This window comes from Podarcis bocagei, assembly GCF_964188305.1.
Source record: "Podarcis bocagei genome assembly, chromosome: 15".
Taxonomy (NCBI): domain Eukaryota; kingdom Metazoa; phylum Chordata; class Lepidosauria; order Squamata; family Lacertidae; genus Podarcis; species Podarcis bocagei.
Genome location: NC_138141.1, coordinates 12,649,187 through 12,668,364, shown reverse-complemented (window position 1 = coordinate 12,668,364; position 19,178 = coordinate 12,649,187). Strand labels below are relative to the sequence as shown.

General features: G+C 44.6%; 1 protein-coding gene across 2 annotated transcripts; it reads left to right on the top strand.

Moving 5' to 3' along the window:
* The first annotated feature begins 275 nt into the window (after nt 1–275).
* On the top strand, nt 276–18,930 carry CCDC15 (coiled-coil domain containing 15). 2 transcript variants are annotated; one of them, XM_081171708.1, is made up of 11 exons: nt 276–396; nt 2,074–2,302; nt 3,218–3,367; nt 4,388–4,594; nt 8,207–8,323; nt 9,695–9,850; nt 11,448–11,552; nt 13,575–13,678; nt 15,533–15,799; nt 16,619–16,767; nt 18,212–18,930. In XM_081171708.1, the coding sequence occupies exons 2-11, from the start codon at nt 2,120–2,122 to the stop codon at nt 18,328–18,330; spliced, it is 1,557 nt and encodes a 518-aa protein (XP_081027834.1). In that variant the 5' UTR covers nt 276–396; nt 2,074–2,119; the 3' UTR covers nt 18,331–18,930. The 2 variants fall into 2 exon arrangements, with proteins under 2 accessions (XP_081027834.1, XP_081027833.1); XM_081171707.1 differs by lacking the exon at nt 276–396 and adding an exon at nt 403–522.
* Nucleotides 18,931–19,178: the final 248 nt, after the last annotated feature.

The window sequence follows — 19,178 nt, the reverse complement described above, 5'->3', positions numbered from 1 at the left end:
AAGCCGTCCTGAAAACGGAACAGCCCGTGCCAACTTCCCTCCACCAAGCAACAAGCAAAGCTCCTTAAGGGGCGTGGCCAATTCTAAAGAGGCGCGTCGACATTCCAAAGTTCTAAAAGGGGGCGCGTCGCAACCATGACGTTAGAGCCGCTTCTGCTACCGGATTGGTTGCCTGTAAAAGGACAGGCGGGGCCAGAACTCTGCCGGGACGGAAGCGGCGTTTTTAAAAAAGGACGGTTTCGGAGGGGAAGGGGAAGAAGAAGGCACGGAGTTCTGGCAGCCCGCTTCCGGTTGGGGAAGAGTTTTGCTCGGGGCCGGCCGGAAGGAGAGGCGAGGCCTGAAGCGGTTGCCATGGCGACAGCCGCCGCCCGTCGCGGCGGGCGTCCCTGAGGGCAGGTACGCGGGTGAGGACGGAGGGAGTTGCTATGACAACGGCGGAAGCAGTTTTCCGGGATGCTGTGGGGAGAAGCGGAGGGGCGCAAAACGTCCCGCAAGGAGCCTCGGTCCCCGGGCGAAGTTCTGGTAACGCGATTTCCTTGGAGATGGGAAATGCTTAAAACTACTTTTCTTCTTTCTTTATTTTTTTTAAAAGAAAATTTAAAGCAGTTTTGTATATCAAGATGCTGAAAGCATAGGCTTAACCCTGGTAGACATAAGGACCCTGTTTTAAGTTCCGTTCTGTTGAAAAGCTCCTAGTGTTGAAGCCTCCGCCAAAGGAAGCAGGAGTAAGCTAACGTGCCTTTTCCCCTCCCATTTTCGTCTTTTCCCTTTTGTGATCTAGCTAGTTGGCAACCCCTAGCAGCAGGTCAGCCTTACCTCTAAAGGTTGCCCTGTCGTCATGAAAAACTCTTAGGAACTTTTTGCAGAAGAAGAAATCAACTCCTTTTTTTTTGAGTTTTGATATTTTACAGAGGGAGGAGGCCAAACATGTAAAAAGCAGGGTTCTATATAAGAGGGTTTAAGCATAAGTGTGCACGAATTGAGGTTATTAAAAAGGTTTTTTTTTTTAATTTAAGGTAGCAAAATTACCTTGTCTCTTAGGGAGAGTTGTCCACTTCTTGTGCTTGCTTGTATAAGCTCTTCCTTTAACAGCAGTTTGATCAGTTAGGATCAGGTGATCTCAACCCCACATTGCTTAGTGATTGTAGTTAACTTGTTTATAAACTTATACTTTGTTCATAAACAATTGCATATAAGTTGCTTAAATGAAAATCTGGAGAAGCTTCACCAGTTTATTTTTTGAAGATCAAAACTCTGTTAAAGAAACACAAGCTGGGCTAGGCTGGGGGTTTTTTTCTTCATGCCAGTTGGTGACCCCAGTTGAGGGATGAAGAATGCATGACCTTCTAGACCATTTTAGGTACAGTGGTGCCCTGCAAGACGGAAAACCCGCTAGACGAAAGGGTTTTCCGTTTTTGAGCTGCTTCACAAGACGATTTTTCCTATGGGCTTGCTTTGCAAGACGAAAACGTCTTGCAAGTGTTCCGATTTTTTTCCGCTTTCCCCCCTTTTTCTAAGCCGCTAAACCGCTAATAGCCTTTTAGCCGCTAAGCCGCTAAGCCTTTAATAGCCGCTAATAGCCTTTTAGCCGCTAATCCGCTAAGCCTTTAATAGCCGCTAAACCGCTAATAGCGCTAATCCGCTAAGCCGCTAATAGGGTTGCTTCGCAAGACAAAAAAACCGGTAGACGAAGAGGCTCGCGGAACGGATTAATTTCGTCTTGCGAGGCACCACTGTACGTCCAATATAGGCACGACTGCACACTCACGCATTGCTCCAAAGATGGAAGTGACCTGAAAACGTCACAAAAGGGGCAGGGCAGGGATGGAACGGGGTGTTTGCAGGCTTTTTCAATGGGTGACCCGGGACGTGACCCCCCTTCCATGCAAATGGGGAGTTGCGTATATAAAACTGCCATGGTCTCTGGGTTTGGTGGTAGTTGAAAGTCCAACAACATATGGAGGGCCACAGGTCTATCTCCCCTGCCCCATTTGAACATCTTAAGTTTGACTTGGTAGTGGCGTGTTAGTGCAACTTAAAGCTTATCTTGAGCCCAATCTTGTATTTCAACAGAGACTCCTTCCAGATGTCCCTGATTTGAAGTTACTCTGTTGCTGAGATGCTACCTTCCAAGAAGCAGCAGCAGCAGCATCCCTGGAGATCTGCTGAGGAAAAAGTGAGGCCTCAGTCAGCAGCAGTGAACTGGAACGTATTAGCAGAAAGGACGCAGTGTGTGGTAGCTGTTGGGGCTTGGGTGGAGAGTGCCCAAGATGATGCAGAGCAAGAAGAGAACACAGTTTTTGTAAGTACTAAGAAAGGAAACCCCATATGCAACAGTATTTTTGAACTTTCCAAAGCATCATTTTCTGAAAGACGATATTTTCTACTGAGCAGGATCAGTGGTCCATCTAGCCCAATGCTATCTTCTCCAGCTGGCAAACTCTCTAGAGCTGCTGCTGGTGGGGGTGTTGAATGAGGAACTACAGATTGTCAGGATTGTATTTGCTATCTGAGAATGTTAACAAAGCCTCATATTTGTAATATAATTTGTAATGTCTGTGTTTGTTTGTTTTTAAAAAAAACAACTTTTCTTGAAATCTAGGTTATATAATTATGTTACAAATCCAGCTTCTATTCTTTCATAACTTGTGTATCCTATGTTGTTGGTGATATGCCATTCCCTTTCTGAATAACTTTCATAAACAAGAGGCAGGCATATTTGAGTCTCGGGTGATCTTGGTCTCCCTTTAATACACACACGCACAAACCACAAACACACAAATCCTACTGTCTGCCAGTGGCCTGGTTTACATGCAATGCTAAGCCAAACCATTGCTTAGTATAAACAAGCAAGAGCAAAAATTGTGACTTCTTCACTCTTTCCCTGGCCATGCTACCTGCAGCTAAGCCATAGATTGCCTTAGCATTAAGATGGGATCTGGTCCAGTATATTAAAAGTTCCAAGCAAGACTGAATACTTGGGATCTAGTGACATTTAAGGAATACCTAATCTGTGCAAGGTGATGCTAAGACTCCATTTTTTGTTAAAACCGTAAGAAGTGCATTGTGGGATCAGACCAATTTCTATCTAGTTCAGCATTATTTGCAAGAATCCCACCAGCTAGGTGCTCTGTGCAAAATTGGCTAGTGGTTCACGGATGAACTTTAGTTTACCTTCCACCCACTCTTGGTTTCAACAATCTTCAATCTTCTTTAGGCAGCAGCAGCTCAAATTGAAGAAGCATACAAAGAACAAAGAAAAGAAAAAGAGAGGCTTCTGAAACGCTTTCAAGAGGAGGTGAAGCACAGGGTGAACCAGCACATTAAGATGAGGAGAAAACACCAGCTTCAGAAGTCCTATGAAGCAGTAAGACAGTGTCTCCTTATACAGTATCTGTTTCTTTTGTTAACTACACATGTAGGTTCTTTCCTTGCAAGTAACATTGTTTTATAAGTAGAAGCCCATGTCCAATGGAAAAGAGTATGAATTTGGTTTTAGGATTTGTGGTGATAACTTGCATCATGATGTTCCAAGCTGTGGCATTCCATTAATCTAGGACCCATAGCCCCTGACATCAGGGGAGTGCAACCTTTTTTACTGTCAAGGACCACGTTCCCTCAGGTGTCATCTATCGAGGGCTGTATGGCATTGCTGATGAGAGGAGTCAGAGGCAAAAGTGTTCTGGATTAAATAATCCAGAATAAAGACTACCCTGAATGGAATCATTCATAAATGAGCACAAGGAGGATTTTTATAAAAGTACAGCAAACTAATGCACCTACTGGTCAGAAAAGCGAGTAGAAGTAATTTCTTTCTGGCTTCCAGACAACTTTTTCTCCAAGCCATGTAGTCAGTACAAAGTTAAATATAAATAACTTATAGAAAATAAATAAAATAAAGTGCTGTCCTTCCAAATTGTTTCAAAACAACATAGGAAGAGGTGGAAAACATTTTTAAAGGTCGATAAATATAAGGCGCAAACAGGAAGGGACTTTTATGGCATGAAATAATGGGACAGCTTCAGGGGGTATTGGAGACCACATAAAAAGAGTTTGGGGGCACAGGTTGACCCTGTGCTGACCTGCTCAGCTTCAGCAATTTTGGCCTCATTTGCCTTCAGACCACACCTTGGAACATCTCTCAAGTATGCTCACTTCTGCTTTCCCATATTACTTTATCACCAGATAGGAAAATGACAAGTTGATATCAGTCTTAGAATCACTAGAATCCACTGTAAATAAAAAAGATAAAGATGTATGACCTCTGAGGTCAGTTTTATCACTTCAAACCCTTTAAATGACTATCATTCCCCGTAACAGCAGTAAGCTAGGATGTGTCTACCATCTTCTTATTACTCTGTTGTTTTTTTTCCTTTTTCTTCTGCAGGCTCTTAAAGAAAGCTCTGTTGTGATAGGATTTTCAGATTCTGCATTACAATTGACCCCCAAGAAAAGCACGTGTCTGTACAGACATAACACCGATTCTGCTATCTGTAGTACTGGTAATAAAATCAACTCTATTCAGAGGCCTGATTACGAGGGGGACTTGGAAGAAAAGGTCCTAAATGTTCAGTTTTCAGAGCATGCTAAAACTGTGAGTGTTTTCTCGCCATATCAACCATTCGCTCTGTTGAGTTTTGTGGGCATTTTAACCTTAAGTCTCATTGGTCTATGATGCCTCAGATCTTAAGTATCTGATAAATAGTCAGCAAATGTATTTTACTGATGCAAAACTGATATATACACAACTTTTATTTGCACCTGAATAATAATAATAATAAATAATAATAATAAAAAATTAATTTTATTATTTATACAATGCTCCTCTGGCTGGATTTCCCCAGCCACTCTGGGCGGCTTACAACATATCTAAAAACATAATAAAAACAGCAGTCCTTTAAAATATCATGTTTGTTCTGATTTTTGCCCAGAATGTGAGATATATGCAGAAATACTTTTATTGCTCAGGGAAGACAATTCATACTTGCTACAGACACATGAAGTACAGGATCTTGGCTTTTGTGGCTACAGGATACATGATTGAAAACATTCAAAATGATATGAAAGTTCTGGTAGAGATAACCCTAAGCAGAGATTCACATACGTACGTACTATGCTACTTACTCACCCACTGATGAGCACATTTACATGAGTCAATACATATTGTGTAGCACTGATAATGCACCATGAGAAGAAAGCCTTATCAGTGCTTTCATAGTATGTTATTGGGGTTCTGCAGTTCATTGCAAGACAAAGATCCATTAGGGAGTAGAACATGGGGTCCTTGGTTGCGGACTTTAATACTTGTAGCATGCTGCTCAGAGACGCCTGCTTGAGTCTGTTCCAGAATTATTTTAATGCTTTGTCGCCCAGACACCATTTTTTACACAGACCTTCCAAGCTGCACTGCAAGCTCAAATCTGCAAGTACATATTTTCTATCAAGCTCTTCTTGACTTAACAAAACAAAATACTAAATCTTCATTAGGCTGTTGAAAAAACAAAAAGCACTTCCAAAAATCAATACTTTCTATTATTAGGCCATCTGTTTTTGAATAAGATAAAAATAAAAGAGCATTCTAGTAGCAGCCTGCTTATAATTCTCAATTATGTGAGTAGTATTTTTAATAATAATAACAACTTATTTATTTATTTATTTATTCTTCCCCCCCCCCCATCTGGGCGGCTTCCAACTGAATATTTAAAACAATACAGCATCAGGCATTAAAAACATCCCTAAACAGGGCCACCTTCAGTTGTCTTTTAAAAGTCAAATACCGTATTTTTCGCACTATAGGACGCACTTTTTCCCCTCCAAAAATGAAGGGGAAATGTGTGTGCGTCCTATGGTGCGAATGCAGGCTTTTGCTGAAGCCTGGAGAGCGAGAGGGGTCCGTGCGCACCGACCCCTCTCGCTCTCCAGGCTTCAGGAAGCTATCCCAAGTCTTGCAAGCCCGGCGGGATGTCCCGCGGGCTCGCAAGGCTTGCGGGCAGCAGCCTGCACCCAAAAGCTGGGGACAGCGGGGAGGCGCAGAGCCGCCACCCCGCTATTCCCCGACCTGATCTGGAGGCTGGCGGGGGGAGAAGCAAGCCTGCTTCTCCCCCCCACCATCCCCACAACCTCCAGATCAGGTCGGGGGAAAGCGGGATGGCGGCGCTCCGCTATCCCGCTTTTCCCCGACCTGATCCGGAGGCTGGGGGAGGGAGAAGCAAGCCTGCTTCTCCCCCCCACCATCCCCACAACCTCCAGATCAGGTCGTGGAAAAGCGGGATGGCGGCGCTCCGCTATCCCGCTTTTCCCCGACCTGATCGGGAGGCTGGCGGGGGGAGAAGCAAGCCTGCTTCTCCCCCCCACCAGCCCCACAACCTCCAGATCAGGTCGTGGAAAAGCGGGATGGCGGCGCTCCGCTATCCCGCTTTTCCCCGACCTGATCGGGAGGCTGGGGGAGGGAGAAGCAAGCCTGCTTCTCCCCCCCACCAGCCCCACAACCTCCAGATCAGGTCGGGGGAAAGCGGGATGGCGGCGCTCCGCTATCCCGCTTTTCCCCGACCTGATCGGGAGGCTGGGGGAGGGAGAAGCAAGCCTGCTTCTCCCCCCCACCAGCCCCACAACCTCCAGATCAGGTCGGGGGAAAGCGGGATGGCGGCGCTCCGCTATCCCGCTTTTCCCCGACCTGATCGGGAGGCTGGGGGAGGGAGAAGCAAGCCTGCTTCTCCCCCCCACCAGCCCCACAACCTCCAGATCAGGTCGGGGGAAAGCGGGATGGCGGCGCTCCGCTATCCCGCTTTTCCCCGACCTGATCGGGAGGCTGGGGGAGGGAGAAGCAAGCCTGCTTCTCCCCCCCACCAGCCCCACAACCTCCAGATCAGGTCGGGGGAAAGCGGGATGGCGGCGCTCCGCTATCCCGCTTTTCCCCGACCTGATCGGGAGGCTGGGGGAGGGAGAAGCAAGCCTGCTTCTCCCCCCCCCCCCACATCCCCACAACCTCCAGATCAGGTCGGGGGAAAGCGGGATGGCGGCGCTCCGCTATCCCGCTTTTCCCCAACCTGATCGGGAGGCTGGGGGAGGGAGAAGCAAGCCTGCTTCTCCCCCCCACCAGCCCCACAACCTCCAGATCAGGTCGTGGAAAAGCGGGATGGCGGCGCTCCGCTATCCCGCTTTTCCCCGACCTGATCGGGAGGCTGGGGGAGGGAGAAGCAAGCCTGCTTCTCCCCCCCACCAGCCCCACAACCTCCAGATCAGGTCGTGGAAAAGCGGGATGGCGGCGCTCCGCTATCCCGCTTTTCCCCGACCTGATCGGGAGGCTGGGGGAGGGAGAAGCAAGCCTGCTTCTCCCCCCCCACCATCCCCACGACCTCCCGGCTTCAGGAGAGCCCCACCGCCAGCCCCACAAGCTCGGGGGACAGCGGGAGAGGCGCAGCGCGCCATCCCGCTGTCTCCCGACATGGTTTGGAGGTTGGCGGAAGGCTTCCTCCTCCCCCAGCCCCGCAAGTTCCCAGAGCGATGCCAAAGCATGGCTCTGGGTCCCGTTCTGGGGGAGGGGGAAGCTCGGGCTTCCCCGCCCCAGCCCCGCGCCTGGGGGGGGGGATAAATTTTTTTTGCCTTTATTTCCCCCCCCCCCCAATCTAGGTGCGTCCTATGGACCGGTGCGTCCAATAGTCCGAAAAATACGGTAGTTGCTTATTGCCTTGACATCTGATGGGAGGGCGTTCCACAGGACAGGTACCACTACCGAGAAGGCCCTCTGCCTGGTTCCCTGTAACCTCACTTCTTGCAATGAGGGAACCACCATAAGGCCTCGGCGCTGGACCTCAGTGTTTGGGCTGGACAATGGGGGTGGAGACGCTCCTTAGGTATACAGGACCGAGGCCGTTTAGGGCTTTAAAGGTCAGCACCAACACTTTGAATTGTGCTCAGAAGCGTACTGGGAGCCAATGAAGATCTTTCAGGTTATATGGTCTCGATGGCCACTCCCAGTCACCAGTCTAGCTGCTGCATTCTGAATTAATTGCAGTTTCCGAGTCACCTTCAAAGGTAGCCCCACGTAGAGCGCATTGCAGTAGTCCAAGCGGGAGATATCTAGAGCATTCACCACTCTGGCGAGACAGTCTGTGGGCAGGTAGGGTCTCAGCCTGCGTCCCAGATGGAGCTGGTAGACAGCTGCCCTGGACACAGAATTAACCTGCGCCTATTTTCTGTTTCATAGGTAAGAAAAACTGTGCAACAGGTCCGTCGCAGGCTGGCTTCCCGGAAATCTGTGTCAGAAAGTGATCCTGCTCCAGAACTTCCAGGAGGTGCTTGGGAGAGCCGTCTGAGCGTACAGGTGACAACAAGAGAAAATACTCTCTATTTTGGTACATTCTGCAATATCGTCTTTACCTGCTTGGCTAGCTGTGAAGCATGATTGAGGCTGCAATTACCTGGGAGTAATTGTAAATAGACAAGTATAGGTAATCTCTGAATTTCAACTTACCAGTTTTATTTTTCAGTTCCTGCTCTATGCTTCTGGGTTCTCTGCCATGCTAATCTTCTCCAATGCCCTCAGACATACCAACAGAGGAAGCTGATTTTGTGATAAATGAAGAATGAGTTGGATTCTACCACTTCTGAATCTTTAGCATAACTATGCATTAAGATCATAGGGCCAGTATTTCTAAAGCCTTATGTAGCTTTCCTAACACTAATAAACTTTCTGTTTAAAAACATAATTGTTCATAATCTCAAAGTAATACCAGCCCAGAGGACAAGGAGTGCAGGTTTTCATTCAGACCAAGAGATGTATTTAAAGTGTGCTATTGGGTGACTTTAGCTAGGTGAGTTCACATAGTCCACTTAATGTGATACCAAATGTGTGTTTAGCCTTATCTTCTATTAGGTAATTGCCTGAAGTGATGAGAACATGATCTTATGATAGCTTATCTAGCTGTTTACAACATCAAGCAATCAGGTGAAAGTTGTAGCTCTTATGTGGGCAACTTGCCCTGTTAAGAGTGATGTTTTGCCATTTTGTGAAAATGTGTGGCAGTGGCATGACCCAACTTAGGCAATGCCAAATCCCTATGAATCAGAAGGGAAATTCATTTGTGATTTAAGGCACAGCATGGGCGAAAAAGGTGAACTAAACCCTTCCTCCAACCATATTTTTTACCAGCAAGCAGGTTTTTTAATGGCAGATTTCTCCTGTAGCATTATTTCCCCTTCAGAGTTCAGCTGGGGTGGGGTTGGAGGTGGGGCAAATGATTTACGTGTCCCTGACAGATGGATCTGCCAATATTCCGGTCCAGTTCACATACCACATTAAACAAAACAAGCCAGTCTGGCTTGTTGGGTCATCTGAATTGGAATTAGTGGTTGATTTCCTTGGACTGTGGCTCGCTTCGTCTGTGGCACAGCAGGAGCAGGGGAGAGTACTGTAGGAACGTTTTGAGCATGCTGCTCGCTCACTACACTATGGTTTAATGTGACATGTGAACCAAGCTGTGTCTCAAGACTGGGGCAGGATTTCTGAAGAGTAAACCATCTCCCCTGTTTGGTTTGTGTATTTATTTTGAATATTACATGTACCAATTTTCAAATAAAAACTCTCTTAAGTGGCTAATGCAGTGCAAAATGACGTACACGTTTCAGTAAAGCTATTCAGTCTCGGCAGGCTCATGTAACAGGCTTTTGAAATTAGGTCTTCAACTTTGTTTAGAAGCCAGCATCTCCCAAGACAATTCCAGGCAATGCAGAAGAGGGTGACAGAGGCGAGTTTCTTCTTGTGGGGCACCACGACCTTCCAGCTGAACTTCAAGGGCAGGAACAAGGACAGCGGAACAAAGACTCATACTATACAGTGCAGTTTCAGAAAGTAAGATTTCTCCAATGCCAGTCTTGCAGCTGATGTTAGCTGTACTAGTTCTGTGCTCAGAAGAGACACTTGCTTTAGGAGAATATCGCCCTTGCTGTTCTCCTATTTCCTTGTGTGAGAGGCTGTGACATTGAAGGAGAGGAAGACAATTGAACTCGTTCTCATGGCATGCATGAGACTTCCTATGTCTTCCTAGCTGCTTGCTTTCCTATAGTTTGCTAAACTAATTTTGAACCGCTCTTTATCGCAGGGATGAGGAACCTGTGGCCATCCTGGTGTAGCATGATTCCAACTCCCATCAGCCCCAGCCAGCATGGCTCATAGACAGGGATGCTGGGGGCTGGAGTCCCAACATCTGGAGGACACAAGTTTCTCACCCCTGCTTTATAGGACAGTGTAAGAATAAAAACCCTGGAATATTGGGTTAGGTATATACTGTGGGATGTATTATTACTAGAGCAGTCAACTACAACATTTTCTTGCTGCCTAGAATGGACACACAGGGGAATGTGGCTCCAGACAGGGAGGACATCCTATCATACCTGCTCTGGAGCTTCTTCCCCCTGTGTGTGACCAGGTAGATAGACGTGACCCTAGCTGACCAGATAAAAGGGTTGGCCATGCAACCATCTCTCTCTTGGACTCTTATTCTCTTACTCTTGGACTCTCAGCCAGCGCATGGCTCAACCTTCACATAGGACGGAGCCCACAAGCCAAAAGTCTGAGATGTAGCTCAGACTTCTTTTCACTGTAACCACAAGAAAAAACCTGTCTTCAGATTACTACTGTGAACTAAATGTAAGAAAAACTTTATTCTTATTTTTAAAAAAGACTGTGTTGTATTGTTATTATTTTAAGAGGAAAATAAAGGGGAAACTTACCAGGAACAATCCAGATTGGACAAGCCAGACTGAATTGCTTAATTAAAGGATTCTAACGAATCATCAACTTGCTTCCAATAAGTTGCAAAGGGAATATGCTCTGCTGCTTACTCACTAGCATGAGTGAGGAGGGATAATATCAAAACAATATATCTTCTCCCACCTTCCTTAACATTCCCACATATACTTGATACATTGCAATGGTTCTTTAAACATTTACAGTCTACTAAACTATGTTTATTATATTAATGCCCCATTCTTTTATGGGTTGCTCATAAAATGGACCAATAAGATTCATGCCTTCTTCCTGACTACTTACTGGACTCAAAAAAACAACCTAAAATACTGCACCAGAAATTTAGAATGTTACATCAAACATGGGATATGTTTTTTCCCAAAGCTGAACAGTTTAAAGTCCCATTGACATCCATGAGAAAATTAAGCAGATGCATGAACCTTTCCAGTGAACACCAGTGAAACAAAAAATTGCTTTGCTGTGGCTGGATCGTGTCCATTGCTGGGTTTTATATCAATATCTATCTATATAAATACAAAGTCTAAAAGAGGAGAAGGGCTATATGTTAAAACTTCAGAGGAAGCCTTTTATGTATTTTAATATTTTGTTGTTATAAACAAATTATTATTATTATTATTATTATTTATTGTATGTGTGTCAAAAGGTGAGAAGTTAGCTACTTGCTCTGATTTCCTTGTAGGTTAATAGTGAGATACTGAAAAGTACCTATCCCACAGCTGGCAATGAACCTCTAGATGCCAGGATACTCTGGTCTGGAACAGAGAAAGAAGAATCAAAGAAGCAGGTATATAGTCTTGTATTACTTCACCTTGCAAATGAATTTTCATGAGGAAACAATGCAAGGCTGTGGTGACGCCAGTTGTGATCCTCTGCCTCTCTGCTTACGTTTTAAGGGATGTGGGATATTTTAATGCTGAGAGTCAATTGTGTGCATGTGCACACACACACATGCCATCATTATAAAAATATGACTGCCACTGGTTATAGCTGGGCAGAGAAATCCAGCCCCCCAATTTACTGTACTGGGAGGAGATGGAGGTATCCCTCTGCTTGCCTTCTTCGGCAGGGGAGTTCTATTGATGGCAGGGGAGAGTCCCATTGTGCCCCCGGCCCAAAGGCAAAAGCTTGTTGCTGTGGTAGCAAGCGGAAACCACTGAAATAGGGTGTTTTGGAGGAGGTGAGGGAGCAGATCTGGGCCAACACACATTCTGTTGGATTCAGAAATGTTCCAGCTGCTCTCAGGTGATGGTACACAGCCCAATCTGTGCCTCTTTGCTGCACCAGCCTAAGAGCTGGCTTAGCAAAGAGACATTCCCCCCCCTTTCCTCTCCCTCCCCCAGCCTTCCTATCGGTGGGCTTTGGGTGGTGATGTGGCTATGCTGCTTCAATAAGCCCTGCTGCCACATCCTAAATTACTGGGACTTAGGCCTAGAATGGTGCTAAAGAGGTGTAAGTAGGGGAAAAGGGAGGGGCAAGAACAGTTCACACTTCTGTTGTTTTCTAGCAGCTGGTTAGCGGACAAATGGTAAGATTTCCTAGCTGGATTCACTATAATAAATCTCTAGTGTTGCCAGAATTCAAACATGGAGTTGCTTAAGTGCTGCCTCCTGTACTTAATGTACCAAAACCTTTTAAAAGGCAGTTTTGGTACTACCTCTTTTATAAAACATCTCCAGAGCAGGCAATATAAATAAATAGAGACACATTTCTGGTTTGGGACTTCAAGTGAGATATGAGCAACTGGCAGAGTGTGAGTTCTTTAAAACCCAAGGGTAAAATTGAGAATAAGCCAGGCATTAGAATGTTACACTTTCATAAATGGGGAGTCACAGCAAAATACGGAGTTGTGATTTAAATGCTGGCCAGCAGAGGGAAACCTGGTTCAGGAGGTCTTTGTGTCTTGTAACTGAACCACTTCAATAAATTGTAATACCTTGACTGTAGTTGCAGAATGCTGCCACTTTATTGAGCTCTGTAAATACACTTGTGGGGACAAGCACCAAAAAATTCTTATTAAACAATAAGAGTACATAGTATGATAGATCTTGTACAGGAAGAGTCCTGGCAGCTGCTTCTATAGATTGGCATTTTGCACTTTTAAGATCCTGGGGTATTCGCAACATGTACTCCTAAATTCTAGATTATTTAATCCAGAAAAAGTGAATCCCTGCTTTCTGGAATCTCGGTTTTGTTTGTTAAAGTAATGATAAAGTACCCGGTGCTTCCATGTCACTGCAAAAATGAAGGAACAAACACAGTTCCCGCTAGCAGATGGGCAATCTAGTACAGTGGTACCTCGGGTTAAGTACTTAATTCCTTCCAGAGGTCCGTTCTTAACCTGAAACTGTTCTTAACCTGAAGCACCACTTTAGCTAATGGGGCCTCCTGCTGCACCACGCAGCCGGAGCACGATTTCTGTTCTCATCCTGAAGCAAAGTTCTTAACCCAAGGTACTATTTCTGGGTTAGCAGAGTCTGTAACCTGAAGCATGTGTAACCTGCAGCGTATGTAACCCGAGGTACCACTGTAGATGTGACTCGAAAGCACAAAGAGAAAGGGAGGACACTGTGAAAATAAGTGCATTAAAAAGAATGAATTCTTTACTGATGTAAACGTTCTGTAAGTAGACGGAATAGCTACTGACGGAGAGAATTCAGGCAGAGAGGGAGCTAAATAGCAGTGAGGCCAAGCCTCTCTCTTGGTTGCAGCCAGGTGGAATGGTTACTAATAGTTCTCTGTATAGCAGCTGGAGCATGGTAAGTGTGCCATGTCCACTACTGCTCTGAAATGCATCTTTTTTCTGTAGCGCCAAGGCCAGTACCTGAGATACAGGCGCCTCTTCATGGATATTGAAAGAGAACAAGTAAAGGAGCAGCAAAGGCAAAAGGAGTGGCAGAGAAAAATGGAGAAGTACGTGTTCTACACATGACCATCTTTTTGCTCTCAGTTTATTAGGGCCATATCGCGGCAGCCGTGAAGTCACTGGAAACCATAAACCTATTTTTGCTGTTAAGATAAAAAGGGTGAAAGTGCCAAAAGATAAAATAATTTTTATAATTAATTGGGGCCTCTTCAAATGCATCCAGGTGGATTCCTTCAGTCTCCTCATAGTATAGAGATCACTCAAGGAAAATGCACCTTGAGGCAGCTGTGTTTTCGATAACACGTGAAGAATCTTGTATTTCCACGACAGAGTTATGTTTATTTGTTTCAGTTTGCTAACTGGGTGGGGAGGAGTTAGTTATCTTGTTTATAATTATTTAGGATAAGGTTGGCCTGCCGTTACTCCCATGGCTTTTATAGATGAAAATTTTACTATGATGCAGTAAAGTTCATTCAAATATTGAATATTAAGGAAATTGCTGCAGTGGGGAGAGAAGTGTCAAATGAGATTATTTTCCTTCAGCAGCATGGCTTTGTTAAGTAAATGTTTTTACTTTCTTGTGCCTTTCCTCTCTTATTTGAATAGCTTTGATTTAGCGAGTTGGCAGCGGAGGGACCCTGCTCATTCAGACAAAGGTCCATATAGTTCAGTCTGCTGTTTTCAGTCACCATCCAGGTGTCTCTGGGAAGTCCACAAGCGGGGCATTAGGCCTCATCCACTTGTCCCCAGCATACTGCTTCTGAATGTGGAAGTTCCATTTAGCACTTATGGATAATAACTGCTTTGATGGAGCTTTTAAAGCTGTTTATAATTTAAAGTGAATAAAGAAGTAGCAGCTCCTATGCAGAACACCCTGCTATGGGAGATTACATTGGCTCCCTGTTTGCAAGTAATCCAGCTTGCTTGAAAATGTTTGTTTTTCAGTCACCTTTTGGGGGTTTTTGGCATAGGTTTTTTGAGGGTTATTTGTCACTGGTGATTTATTGAAGATATGCATAATATAAATGTTATTTATGAATTAAACAAATAATTAGTTCAAAAATCGACTTGTGCAGATTTATTAATATTACTTGCATATTGCTCTTTCTCAAGATTCAAAAACATCACAGTCGACCTTAAACCAGTCCTGTAAAGGTTAGACCAGAATTTCCCAAACTTGGGTCTCTAGCTGTTTTTGGACTACAACTCACATCATCCATAGCTGGCAGGACCAGTGGCCAGGGGCTGATGGGAATTGTAGTCTAAAAACAACTAGAGACCCAAGTTTGGGAAACCCTGGGTTAGACCAATAGTCTTCCTAATTTGCAGATATTAGGTGCTCTGTGTGTGTCTTTCCTTAGACCACCTAGTGAGTTCATAGCTAAGTTTTGAAGCAAGGACTTGGTCACTCCTGGATGCTACCATACATGGCCCGTGTTTTTGCTCTGGAGTACACCTGGTAGAGGTTGAATGTAGACAGGCAAAGTAAGAAGGTGGTAGTAACATGCAATGTGTCATGCAGCTCACAGTACAGAAACACATTAGGGACAGTTAATTTTGTTAGAGTTTACCAAGCCTGGACCATGCTGGAGCCAAAGGAAAGTCTGATTGAATTTTAACCAGTGTTTACCATCTTAGAATTATTCCACACAGGAATGTAACAGCAGAACTGAGAATGTTGTTCTAATTCAGGCATCCCCAAACTCAGCCCTCCAGATGTTTTGGGACTACAACTCCCATCATCCTTAGCTAACAGGACCAGTGGTCAGAGGTGATGGGAATTGTAGTCCCAAAACATCTGGAGGGCCGAGTTTGGGGGTGCCTGTTCTAATTCTTATGCCTGCACTATATAGCGTGTGATCTTGTGAAAGAATAAATAGAATTACACTTCTTGCCCATAGAATAAAGAAGGAAAAGGAGCTTCGACGCCATGCAGAGGAACAGAGGATGCAGGAGAGACAGAGAGTACAAGAGAGGCACTATGACAATGAACCGAGGATACAGGAGACATACCAGGCAGGGGAACTGAAGATACAAGAGAGGGCCTCCCAAGGAGATGTTAATGCCAAAGGGAAAGCTTATGAAAAACTGGAACATCTTAAACTAGGGGATATGCTGGAGAAGAAAAAGGTAGCGGAAAGGCAACAGCGAAATAAAGAATATTCAAGGTGAGCTGAAATATTTGAGGGGGGCTTTGTTTCTCTTCCTAAAATCCCAGCTGCAGCAACTGAGAGCACATTCTACAGACCAAATGCCCATCTAATTCAGCATCTTTTCCCCCACAATGGCAAACCAGTACACTGTGCTGACAAGAACCCTTCCCTCCCTTGTTTGTCCCCAGCAGCTATATTCAGAGGGAGGCTGTACTGACAAGGACCACTACCAGCAAAGATAGTTGAACTCCAGTAGACTCCAGGTGTTCCTGAGAGCTAGGGACTATGTGGTCAGTCACACTGCAACATCAGCCAACATCCCTGCAAGTCATCAGAGCAATTGCAGCAGCTCTTGGCAGCCTGCAAAGCCACTGCAATGACTGCAGCCAATCGCAGCCAACCACCAAAGTTAGTGGTGGTTACAGGGTCATGTGGCCATGTGAGTCATTGCAGTGCTCAAGGACTGCAATGAACCCAGGTGCCTGCTCCCCATATTCATTTGGGCAACCTAATTGCAATGCCTAGTAATTGGCCAGTCCATAAGGGATTCACATGCCATCAGTTACCAACACACATACAAAACACCCATTAGGGAGGTTAGGCTGCCCTCATCCCTGAATACCCTTAGGCAGGCAGTGAAAGAATTTTTATTACAGTTCTTCATTAAAGATTGAGTGTTTTGACTCGGCTCTTTTTCTTTAATGCATCAATCCTGTTACTGTTTAAACTGGCTTTGCTTTGTGTTGGTAAACCACTTTGGGGGCCATTTTCAGGGCCAAAAGTCTGTTTTTAATAGACGAAAGTAAGGGTGTTTTTGTGTGCGTTTTGTTTCAGATATGTAGAAGCATTACGAGCCCAGATGCGAGAGAAGATCAAAATGTATAATATCAGCTTGCCTCTGCTGTGCTTCTGTGGGACAGATTTCTGGGACTCTCATCCTGATAGCTGCGCCAACAATTGTGTGTTCTACAAAAATCACAAAGGTACAAGGTTTTCTGACATTCTTTATCACTGGCATCTGTTGCTCCTCCCGGCAGCTGTTTAGCATTGCTCATGTGGAAGAGGATACCAGCGTATTTTGAAACACCTAGTGCCTAGCAGAATAGGTTGCAGTCTCATGAAAGACAGAAATGGGGGTGGATTTTTAATCAGATACCAGCTGGAATTTATTCTGAAGGACTCTGCTTAAGCATCCATCCCATGGCATTTTCTTTTCAACTATCCTTTTCTCTTTGTAGTTTCCATATAGGGAATACTTTGGGGTGTTCCATTAGCCCTGCTCAAGCTGCAGAACATCTTAGTTCTGTGAGTAGAAGGGCTTTGAGACTAGGCTGCAGCAGCTGGTAAGCAACTAATGTTGCCATTCACATTGTTTTTACTAGTAAGCCTGTGGTTGGACATATACAGTGGTACCTCGGTTTTCAAACATCTCCATTTACAAACATTTTGGTTTTTGAACGCCGTAAACCCGGAAGTAAATGCTTCGGTTTTCAAACAATTTTTGGAAGTCGAATATGCCACATGGCATCCATATTGAGTTTTTTTGTAAATAAATGCTTCAGTTTTCGAACGTTTTGGAGCTCAAACGGTCTTCTGGAACGGATTACGTTCAAAAATCGAGATACCACTGTACCAGATCCACAAATATGCATTCTAAGCCAAGACTCTTCTACCAAGGTTGCAATGTAGCAGTGCTTGCGTATGCCTATTAGCTTGTTCTGAAACTTTAAACTATTTCCCCAAGCTGTTGTCTTCCTAGCAACTGCATCTCTGAGCAGTCATGCTAAAAACTTGCCTGCTGCTCAGTGGCGCTGTGGCAGTTCCTATGGATCCTGTGAATGTTCTTCACGTTGGGAGAGACATCTTGGTCAAAAGCAAAGGGTTGTCTTCTTTGCTCAATTCCTGATTCAGCAAGTAGCTGTAGAACAATACCAATGCTGAGTTAACTGTATCCAAGTTAACAACATTTACATAAGAGCAGCCCTGGAGAATTAGAGCAAAGGTCCCTTTAGCATCCTGTAATTTGCAGTGCCTGACAGCTGCATCTGTTTAACCACAAGCAGGATATGAAGGCCACAACACTTCTCCACAGTTGCCTGCTAGCGACTAGTATCTTATCTAGTGGCATTTAGTATAGCCATTTTTTCCAGACCTACCCTCCATGAACCTACCTAAAGCCCTTGATAAACCAGTGTTCACATCTTGTGGCAATGAACTCCTCAAATCATGGATTGCATGAAAAAATATTTCTGTAGGTACTGAATCCATGTCCTATATTGTGGGAGAGGGTATAGAAGTTATCTATCATCACACTACGTATAATTTTAGAAACCTCTTCTCGTGCTTTCTCCATCACCTCCTCCCCACCTCTTCTTTCTTTTTCCCAAGCTTATACCAAAAGCTAATTTTCTTCCATTATTTTTTCAGCTTATGCTCAGGCTCTGCAATCTGTCATCTCATCTTGCAATGTTATTGATGGGGGTTCAAACACAAGACTTACTGCTCATACATTTGCTACCGTACATGCTCGTGCTAAGAATCCCTGAAAGAGGACTTCGGAATTGGTTCTACCCAACACCCTGACAGTTCAGTCAAGTTGCCTGCAAGTAGGTGATTGGCATGCAAGTCTCGCCACCTCCTGGAGTGTGCCCAGGTCCTAATAAAAATAAATTGGAATGGAGTTCTGCCCCAAGGTACTTCCTTTCCATTCTCGTGCCAATACTGTGTGTTTATCTCGTCCTATAAGTTACTAATATGTCAAACACTAAAACCTCATGCATGGAACCTATGATGCGTGGAAAGAGGACTTGGCTCAGCCAAACCCAGACCTGCGTACTTCTGCATACAGGCATATGCAAGAGTAACTTATTGTACTCCATGGTTCAAGCTTTGCTTTTGATGCTGAGTGAGAGGCTCTGAGGAGAAGCTGTATCTATTTTCTGTCCATTTTACAAGGCTTGCCTCTTCTTTCTTGCTTTTTTCTTAAAAAAGAAAAACTCCAGGCTTTCAGAATGCATATTGTGAAACTGCAATATGCAGAAAGTTTCTAAGAGAGGGTGATCATTCCAAAAGGATAGTTGGTGCTGATAACGATGATGCTTAGCAATGTTTAGATCTGATGAATAAAGAATTTCTGCAAATGTGAATTTTGTGAAAGTATGTGATTCAACATGTTTCTGAAGGTGCTGTTATACCAGAATTTCTATTTGAGTCCATGATTTAGAAACTAAGAGGACAGGCAAGAGTCTTGAAATAGTACAACTTCCTTTCCCTTTTTGATAGGTTGAATCCCTGTTTCGGACAGGAACAATTCTGGACACATTCTGCTTCTCAAACTGTTCTACAAAGTGAAACTTTAAAGTCAAGCCTATAATTGTTGTTTGCAAAAAAAAAA

Bases quoted from the DNA above. Each gene is read 5' to 3' on its own strand.
- CCDC15 (XM_081171708.1), top strand. From the start codon at position 2,120: ATGCTACCTTCCAAGAAGCAGCAGCAGCAGCATCCCTGGAGATCTGCT. The intron at 11,553-13,574 runs GTATATAGTCTT...TTTTTTCTGTAG, and splicing joins AAGAAGAATCAAAGAAGCAG to CGCCAAGGCCAGTACCTGAG. The intron at 16,768-18,211 runs GTACAAGGTTTT...TTATTTTTTCAG, and splicing joins GTTCTACAAAAATCACAAAG to CTTATGCTCAGGCTCTGCAA.